This window comes from Gavialis gangeticus, unplaced genomic scaffold (assembly GCF_001723915.1).
Source record: "Gavialis gangeticus isolate Ggan-Ray unplaced genomic scaffold, GavGan_comp1, whole genome shotgun sequence".
Classification (NCBI taxonomy): Eukaryota; Metazoa; Chordata; order Crocodylia; family Gavialidae; genus Gavialis; species Gavialis gangeticus.
The window spans coordinates 214,137,902-214,148,205 of record NW_017729032.1 but is presented as its reverse complement, the minus strand read 5'-3'; the positions used below and the strand labels follow the sequence as shown (position 1 = coordinate 214,148,205).

Genomic DNA, 10,304 nt, shown 5'->3' with positions numbered 1-10,304 from the left:
ATGTGCCATCAATCAACTGAGACTAATACCACATTCCCTGAACATTTCCAAGAACATAGTCCAGAAGACATAGCTATTCTGTACCAACAAGCCTTAAAAGAGATAGAAAATCTAAAGGAACAGTGCAATACTCTGCAAAACTTAAAAACTGAATGCAGCAAATGTACTAATGGTGACAGTAAAAGTGAGGTGGATGAAATTGCTGTGCAACTTGATGATGTCTTCAGACAACTAGATAAATGCAGTATTGAGAGGGACCAATACAAAAATGAGGTATGCACATTAAAACAGTTCATGGTAGGGTAATGTCAGTTTTTTTTGGGTGGGGGGGGAGAAGTGCGGGGGAGGTTGTTTTGCTTTGTTTTTAAAGGTTATACACAAAAGCCTCCATCGTTCACTGAGTTTGCCCAAGGATCTCTGTAGCCATCAGTGAGTCACCAAGTGAGCAAAGACCAGTACTCTGGAGTACACTGTATACCATTGGAAGAAAATATTAGGAAATCAAGGTTAGGTTACCAGTGGTACAGTCAGATGAGATTATTTGGATTAGTGTATTAGCTGGTAGCCCCAAGATATGTGCAGGTATGCTGTAAATTGTTTATTTACATATCCAAACCTGTCTGCCCATACACGCATTATTTTTAGTATGTTCTTACTCCTGTGGGACTTCTAGTTATGCTAAGGCTCTGAGAGAGTGCTCAGAAAGAACAGGTGTTACAGACCTCTAAATGACTTGACAGGGGATGTAGAAAAAATAAGAACATAGTAACAAGGAGAGAGGTCCAAAAAGGGAGTGTTTAGGAGTAAAGTAAAAACTGAAGGGGCCAGGTATGAACTTGGCAAATGGACAAGTAAAATTGATATGTTAGCAAAGGGGCAGATAAATATCGGCATGAACAATTGGGTATAAATATAGGTGCTAGACAGTTTGGGGGTTTTTTGTTTGTTTTTGTAGCAGCCTAGGGGAGCATAGTTTATGCACAGTGTTTTCCTGGGCAATTCTACTGAGTTCACCTGATTACTGAACAGACCAGCTCATGTGCCGTGAAAATGACAACTGCTTGGAGGTTTTTGCCACCCAGCACTAATTTGAGTTATTCCTTCTCCATTGCACCTGCACTTCAGGAGGCCAGTTGCTGGTACTGGCCTCAGAGCGCAGAGACCCAAGCAGCTCGAACAGCTAGATTGACTGTGAGCAAGCGACCACCCAAACGAATGCATCAGAACAACAACTACTATGTTACAGTTCCTATTTTAATACTTCTCAAAATGTTAAATTTTAAAAATTGGCTCTAACATAGGAATTATGTTCATGATTTTATCACATAAAAGATAGGTTTAAGTGACACAACTAGTAAAGGAATTGGATAATTGAATTTGGATAGAAACTTACTTTACTGTTATCCATGTAGAAGTGGTTCCCTTACAAAGTAAGCTTGAAACATATAAGTAGAATATCACATAGGAGATTTCACAGTTTTGGAAATACATTACTTATGATAAGTATAAATACGTTTGCTGCCCTCTGTATTGTCAATTTGCCTTTTTTGCAAGTAGTAATTTTTTTAAAGTATATTCAGAATTAGGGTGGATTTTGTGTAATGTATTTAAGTGTTCTGTCAATTTTAGCTAATACGTTTTTGCACTTTGTCAGTGGTTCTCAGCCCACAGACCACATGCAGCCCAATCAGCACACTGCTACGGCCCACGTGACAACCTGTTAAAACATTTTTTAAACTGATACATAGGAAGTAAGTTGTGTGAACGTGGCCCACGTAATACATTGAGGGCTGCAAGTGTGGTCTACTATGGCAAATAGGTTGAGAACCACTGCACTATATCATGAAAGAGTAAATACATTCTGCTTTTTGCCTTAAGAAAAATGAACATTCGCTTCCTTTGTTTCCGCCAACTCTAGGAACAATAATAGTTTTCTTTCACTTCATGTAGTGTGCATAAAAATGACCAAGAAAACATTCTTTAATTGTTGCTCGATATTTCTTAGTCTTAAATAGCTAAAGTGGATGTCATCTTCCTGTTACTAGAATGTCAAATTTTACAAAGGTAAGAATCTTAACTATGAAACTTGGTCTGTGCTGAAAAGAGAAGTCTTTTTCTGTGAACAACAAAGTCAAACAAAAACATTAAGAAAGTAGCTTGTTTCATGGCTGCACCCAGTACCCCTTTCTCCTCTGTTTAATTTGTTTTAAGAATGCTAAAATACCTCAACCAGTTAGTATCCATAAGCTTGAAGCCAATTAAACTTGTCCTCCCTTCTAAATCAGATAGGTGCTTCTAAAGAATCACACCTTTAGGCTCCTAAAATTATATTTAGGCTACAAATGTTAGGTTCTTATTTTTTTAAATATTAGTGTATATGCATATTAAAGAAAAAAAAGGGTTAATATATTAAAAGTGAACTTCTCATTGTTACTACTGAAGTTGTGTTTTGAAATGAGAACATTTTATAACATTTTTAGTGGTATAAAAATTCAATTCTAAAAAACTTTCATATATGATTTAACCTCAAGCATGAGTTTGAGGAGTCTCTTTTGAAGAATATATGCGCATAATGTTTTATGTACCTGCTTGTTTGCTGACCCCAAGGCTTTTTCTTTTCTTGTTTTCCTTTCTTTGTCTATAGGAGTGTTGACAGTGTTATCAGTAGTAATATAACTTTTATAAAACAGATAATGGAGTTACTAAATGTAGATCTAAAATTGTAATGGCACAGATAACTAAAGAGTTTTTCAGTGTTTCAGTAAGCTACTTCTAGAAGTCAAGTGACTTTAAATCATTTCCTAATTCACCTTGATTTAAATTGCTGCATCTTGACTTTGGAGTCAAAAGTGATTATTTTGATTTTTGTGTTTCAGATTGAACTGCTGTCAATGGAGAAAACTCAAATAGCCTTTCAGTGTGAGGAGCTTAAAACAGAAATTGCACAATTAAAAGCTACAATTCCACAAGCGGTAGCACAAGCAGGTGATTCTACAACCAGTAATGTTGAAGATCAAGTAAATTACTCCGATGAAGAAAGGTATTAGTTGCCTATTTCAAGCCCGTTTCTGGTTTTCTCAGCCTCTCTGAATTTTTCACTGCTGCCCTCCTAACATTCATACTTCATCTCCTAAAATATTTTTTTTCAGATTAGTTGTTATCTAGGGTCCACATTAAAAGGATTAAAGCACCTGCATGCTGAGCTTATTGTCTAATTAATCCAAAAAAATGTTTGCAGCACAAATAAAATAGGTTTGATTAATAGTCACTGCTTTCATAGCATTAATGAAGAATTAACAGCATGCTTAATGTTTTGCAACAGGGAAAGGAGAGCATCAACCATTTTCTTGTAAGTTTTCTATCCAAAGGTATCTAAAGAAGTTTTGTTCATCTGTTTATGGATTACTTGTACTCTCTAGTGAATGTATCTTTTACATATTTTAGTTGACTACCTTCCATGGGCTGCATTTCAAGTGTGAGGTGTGAGCTACAGGTCTGATCTTGCTGCTTCCTCAGCTGTGGTAGCTCCTCCTTAAATCAGCAGTTGATTTGCTACCAGTGGCATCCAGTTTTTCTGCACTTGCATATATTTGGACAAGGGAGTGTATTTGTTTTGACAGAAGCCATCCACAGAACATGATAGATTATCAACTACAGGCAGTGCTAAAGGAAATGTTTCCAAGAAGAAAATACTCTAAAGAAAAGAAGGGGTACTTGATTCAGAAATAACTTGGGGGGGATGGGGGAGGTAGAAAGGCAAAGAGTGAAAAGACATACAAAAGGAATAACAAGAAAAGAAGAGGAATATAGAAGAAAGCAAAAAGGACACAGAAGGGTAAGGGTGAATAAAAAACAATTATAAAATAAAACAGAAAAGTACATCTAAAGCAGGGCTGTCCAACTAGTGGCCCCTGAAGCATTAGCATGTGGCCCATATGCTCCCAGCTGGCTGCTATTCCCCCTCCCCAGTTGCTCCTGCTGCTGCAGATGGAAAACAGCTGGACTGCCCAAGCAGTACAGCAAAAAAGGGAGCCTGCCCACTCTGAAAGTGGGTAATGCATGCAGCTGGAATGCGGCAGTGTTGAGCTGCATATGCAGTAGTGTAAGGGTGGGGAAGCCAGGCTGCCCAGGTCCCCACCTTTCCCAGCCACATGCAGCAACCCTCTCCCTGCCACAGCCCTGGGAGCTAGGCTGCCTCTTCTGTGGAGCTGTCCCTGATGCTTGCATGGCAAGGAGGGTGCTAGACGCCCACCAAACACCCAGCTGTGCTTGCCATAACCCCTTTCTTGACCATACATGGGGAGCTGTACTAAATGGGGAGGGAGGAGTGCTGCCCATGTGATATATGTGGGTGGGAGAGAGGGGGAGCTGGGCTGTCCAGCACCCTCCCTGCTGCATGAGTGACACAGGCAGCTCTGCAGTACAGGCAGCCCAGTGTGTCCCTGTCCCATTCACCTCTCCCAGCTGAGCATGCCACACATGCAGCAACCACTACACCTCTTGGCTGCACACACCATGTGGAAGGAGCCAGGCTGCCTGTACGTGGGGGGAGGGGGTGCTGGGCTGTGTGCCCGATGGGGGCACACTGGGCAGTCCATGTGGTACATGTTATTAGGAGATGGAAGGCACTAGGCAGCCCATGCACCAAGGAATACCCAGGGCTGAGCCTGTGTGGTCTGTGACCCATGTGGCTCCAGGTTGCCCTCATCTAAAGCATATAGATTCATGTCTTTACATTCACTCCTGCTTTTAATTTCAGGCCAGGCTGTCCAACTGGTAGCCCATGGGCCAAATGCACCCTGAGTAGTTAATCTGCTGCCACCCAGTTGCTGCTCCCCCTATTGCTTGAGCTGCACTAGCAGTCAGGGACTCCAGGCTGCCCTTCTCTCCTACGACCTCTGCTTTCTGTGCCCGCCCCAGAGGGCAGGAGGCACAAAATGTCACAAAGCTGGATAGAGCCACACATGGCTGCCCAGGAGCCCTTGGCTCCCAGTATTGCAGCTGGCATGGGATACAGCCCCCATCCAGTTACAGGTTGAACAGCTCTTCTTTGAGGTACTTTTGGAACTAAGTAAACCTTTCTCCTCCTAACTGCTCCTTTTTTTCATCTCTCCTTTTATCCCTGGAGGATTAAAGTGTTTCTCACACTGTTTTTTGTTAGCAAAATTGGAGAGAAGTGTCTGCCAGTGTTTGAGTTTGCTAATCCAAACAAATAAAGAAAACCTCTTACCTTTTTTTATTCAAGGTTGTTTTATCATAGAATCATAGAAAATTAGAGTTGGAAGGGACCTCAGGAGGTCATCTAGTCCAACCCCCAGCTCAAAGCAGGATCATCCCCATCTATATTATCGCAGCCAAGGCTTTGTCTAGCCAGGTCCTAAAAACCTCCAAGGATGGAGAGACCACAACTGCTCTGGATAAGCTGTTCCAGTGCTTTACTACCCTCCTGGTGAGGGAGTTTTGCTTAATATCTAACCTAAATTCCATTGCTGCAACTTGAGGCCATTGTTCTTTATTGTGTCATCTGACACCACTGAGCACACTCTAGCTCCATCCTCTTTGGAACCAAGAGGTTGAAGGCTGCTATCAAATCCCCTCTCAGTCTTCACTTCTTCAGACTAAATAAAGCCCAGTTCCCTCCACCTTTCCTCAGAAGTCATGTGCCCCTGACCCCTAATAATTTTCATTGCCCTCCACTGGACTCTCCAATTCATCCTTTCTGTAGTGGGGGGCCCAAAGCTGGAAACAGTACTCCAGTTGTGGCCTAACCAGTGCAGAATAGAGGAAGAATCGCTTCCCCCGCCCAGTCTGCTGGCAGTGCTCCTAATATGCAGGCCAGTATGCCGTTAGCCTTCTTCATAACAAGGGCACACTGCTGGCTCATATTTAGCTTGTTGTGTACTGTAACCCTCAGGTCCTTTTGTGGAGAGCTGCTGCTTAGCCAGTCAGTTACCAGCCTGTACCGGTGAATGGGATTGTTCTGTCTTAAGTGCAGGGCTTTGTACTTGTCCTTACTGAACTCATGAGATTTCTTTTGGTTCAGTCCTCCAATTTGTCAAGGTCTCTCTGAATCCTAGCCCTACCCTTCAGCATATCTACTACTTCCCCCAGCTTGGTATCATCAGCAAACTTGCTGTGGGTGCAGTCTTCCAGATGGCTGGTAAAGATAATGGATAAAACCAGCCCCAGGACCAACCCCTGGGGCACTCCACTTGACACAGAGTGCCAATTAGACATCAAGCCATTGATTACTACCCTTTGAGCCTGATGATCCAGCCATTTTACTATCCACCCTGCAGTTCATTCATCCAACCCAGACTTCCTTAGCTTGCTGGTGAGAATGTTGAGAGAGACCATGTCAAAATCCTTGCTAAAGTCAAGGTATATCATGTCCATTGCTCTTTCCCACATCCACAGAGCCAATCATATCATTGTGAAAGGCAATCAGGTTGGCCAGGCATGACTTTCCCTTGGTGAATTCATGCAGACTGTTCCTAATCACCACCTTCTTCTCCAAGTGCTTAGGAATCTAAGCACTTGGAAAAGAAGACCTTGTGGCCTGCTCAATGATTTTCCCAGAGACTGAGGAGAAGCTGACTGGTCTCTAGTTTCCCAGATGCTCCTTCTTCTCTTTTTTAAAGATGGACACTATATTTGCCTTTTTCCAATTATCCAGGACCTCTCCCAATCACCATGAATTTTCAGAGATAATAGCCAGCAGCTCTGAAATCAAATCAGCCAGCAGCCTCTGCACTCTTGGTTGCATTGTATCTGGCCCCATGGACTTTTATACATCCAGCTTTTCTAAATACTCCCTAATCTATTCTTTGGTCACTGTTGGCTGCTCACCTGCTCCCCAAATTGTGCTGCCATGTGCAATAGTCTGGAAGCTGACCTTGCCTGTGAAGACTAAGGTGAAAAAGGCATTGAGTACTTCAGTATTTTCTGCATCCTCTGTCACTAGGTTGCCTTCCCCCATTCAGTAAGGGACCCACACTTTCCCTGTTCTTCCTCTTGTTGCTGACATACTTGTAGAATTCCTTCTTGTTACCCTTCACATCCCTTGCTAGCTACAACTTCACTTGCTCTTTGGTCTTCCTGATTTCATCCCTGTGTGCTTCTTTCTAGCCATTTGTCCAAGTTTCCACTTGTAAGCTTCCATTTGTTTGTTAGCTCCCTGAATAGTTCCCTGCTAAACCAAGCTGGTCTTCTGCCATACTTGCTAGTCTTCCTACACATCGGGATGGTTTGTTCCTGTGCTGTCAGCAAGGTTTCTTTAAAATACAACCAGGTCTCCTAAACTGCTTTCCCCCTCAGATGGGCCATCGGTGAGTCCAAATTGCTTTGCTGAAGTCCAGGGTCCATATGTTGTCCTTCCTTCCCTCAGGATCATAAAGTGAATCATCTCAGGGTCACTGCTGCCCATGTTCCCACTCACTACTGCATTCCCCACCAATTCTTCTCTGTTTGTGAGCAGCAGGCAAGAAGAGCCGCTAGTTGGCCTCCAACAGTTGCACCAAGAAGTTGTCCCCATTGCTCTCCAAAAACTTCCTGGATTGCTTGTGCACTGCTGTATTGCCCTCCCAGCAGATATCAGGGTGATTGCAGTCCCCCATTAGAACCAGGGCCTGTGCATGGGACATGTGCATTCACCTGGTCTGTTGGTTTGTAGCACACACTCACCACAGCATCACCTTTGTTGCTCTACCCTGTCTCCAGTTTCATATTGGAGCTCTGAGCAATCATATAGCTCTTTTACATGAAGCGCAACTCCTCTTCCTCTGCCCTGCTTGTCCTTCCAGAACAGTTTATATCCATTTGTGATACTGTTCCAGTTGTGCGAGCTGTTCCACCAAGTCTGTTATTCCAATGTTATGTTTAATGAGAAGGATAAAACTCATGGACAGATCTAGGGCTTTGGAAAAGGGAATGCAGATGTTGTGGTGCATCATCCCATGACACAAGATCTATTTTTCTCCAGTTAAAAAGAATCTAGAAGCTTTACTGATGTGCTAGGGGCCTAGAGACCTATATTCAGTTTATGATGCAAACAAAATTGGGAGAGGAATTGCTATCTTCAGGATAGGACAGGCACCTGGTGTCAGTTGCTACCCACCGTCTGGCCATGGATGGACCTGCTTCCTGCATCCCTACATGTGGGTCCCTCAAACACTCCCTCATGGCCCCAGAGTGCCCCTTATAGATTATCCCTACCATCTCAGATGCCCCCTGGCTTAACTCTGTCTACTGTTATCCCACAGACACTGTGATCAGCACCATCCCATTGTGCCCCAATCCCTGTCAGATACCCTGGCACCCCACTGAGTCCTACCCTGCCCCCTCATCACCCCCACCCAGCACAGACTCATCCCCATCATGCCTCAGCCCCCAGACCATTGACCATCTTCCTCACATCCCACTGAGCCTTCTCCTGACCCTGGAGAGTACAAGTTAATCCATAAACAGACAAAACTTTCTTGAATACCTTTGAAAAGAAAACTTAACTAGAAAATGGATGATGCTCTCCTTTCAGACCTCACTGTAAACCATCATAAACCTTGGAGGCCTCCCTCCTACACAATTGTTTTTGCTCCCAAACTCTATCTGCCCTTCACACCTCTCTGCCCCCATAATGCCCTAGTACCTCCTCAATCCCCACCCCTCTATTGTCTAAGCTCCCCTTCTCTTCAACATTTCCTTTTCTGCACAGACCCCTTTCCCTACAGCATGCCCCCAGCTGGCCTTCATCCTCAACATACACAAACAGTTGAGGTTAGGGGAGGACTTGCTTCAGCCACTAGCAACTCCCTTAACTGGGGAGTCCAGCCCCTCTGGGTCTGCGCAAGCCTGGCTTTATGCCAACCTGATTGTATTACTAGGTTAACCTCACACAGCCTTATCATCTGTTGCAATGAATAACCCAAAAAAGGGTGACTGTAATAACATTTCTTTGCTTTACTTTTGCAACTCCCTCCTGCCTCTGACTACTGTGCTGCTCCACAGCTCAGCCTGCTTTTAGTCCTGCCCCACCCCTCCTTGTCTGTGATATGTTGTAGGTTCAAATCCCTTAGAAACAAACCACCAACTACAGGTTCCTAGATAGCAGCACACTTTTATTGGGTGTACTGGGTGGTGAGATGAGAAATATTACTGGGAATAGATAACAGACTGGGTAATTGTAAAAGAAAGGCTAGCTTAGAGGAGAAGATCAAGGGTTTTAACACCTATGAAGTAGAGATATTAGCAGAAATCAAGTGGATAATAATGAGCCATGAAGTCAGTTGACTTTCTTAGCTCCACCTCAGTAGAAAAGTGGCTCTCCCTGCTGGCCAATTTTTTTGAACTTTCAGTGGAGCAGGAATCAAAGTGGAGTAGGAGTGCACCCCAGATCCCCTGATGAAACTAGGTACTGTTTTCATTTAAAATTGAATAATCATACAAACCTCCAGATCAGGAGCTGTGATACTCAAACCTTAAAATATTGGTCTTAGCCACTAGGGATAGGGAACTTTGAGCTATATTACATTTTATATTGGCTCATCTGCTTCTTTTAAGTCAGATATACAGAACCTTTGGTTATCAGTTGGATAGCGTAATTGTGAGAGCTGCAGTTTACTGTGGGCATCATTCTAAATTAGTTATTTAAAACATTAATTTATTTTGCAAATTCAGAATTATCTGCACTATGCATATAGAAGCTTCTCTAATATGATCAATATTCTTTCCTTACAGCCTGAAACTGCGATCCCTTCGAGTAAATGTTGGACATTTGTTGGCTACAATTATGCCTGATCTAGATTTAAAGGAAGTAAATTATGATGTGGATGTAGTTGATGAAATCTTAGGACAAGTTGTAGAACAAATGCATGAAATCAGCAGTACTTAGTATCGGACTTAGTAGACGTTTGCTCAGCCTCTACTATATTGTACAGTAAATACTGTAAATATTGTTTTCATTTTATGTTTGAGTAATTTAGATATATTATGTGCCACAAACCCAATGTAAAATGTATATATTCTATGCACTCGAATGTTCTCACAGATATGGCAGGTACTTTACTGTGTAACTTTAACTTTATTTTTAAAGGAACACTGGCAGTGTTGAGCAACCCCAGACATACTTAAATTTAAATGTTTTTGTTTTAAAATGTAAATGTATTTGTAATTAAATCTGCAGATATTTTTATTACTTCTTTGGAATCGCAATCATTTTGTACAAAGTTTTTCAGCTTTCTTTTGATTTTGTACTTCTCATTGATCATTAAATTTGTTTGTTCCTGCACAATGAAGACAGTGGCATTAAA

The 10,304-nt window shown here is 42.5% G+C and overlaps 1 protein-coding gene across 1 annotated transcript in view; it reads left to right on the top strand.

The window, feature by feature from the left end:
- Nucleotides 1-10,189, top strand: part of MORC3 (MORC family CW-type zinc finger 3) — a 77,290-nt gene extending 67,101 nt beyond the window's left edge. The window contains exons 16-18 of the mRNA XM_019524999.1: nt 1-273; nt 2,877-3,040; nt 9,733-10,189. Coding sequence (XP_019380544.1) covers nt 1-273; nt 2,877-3,040; nt 9,733-9,886 — 591 coding nt within the window. The 3' untranslated portion in view covers nt 9,887-10,189. The remainder of the gene's footprint in view (nt 274-2,876; nt 3,041-9,732) is intronic.
- Nucleotides 10,190-10,304: the final 115 nt, after the last annotated feature.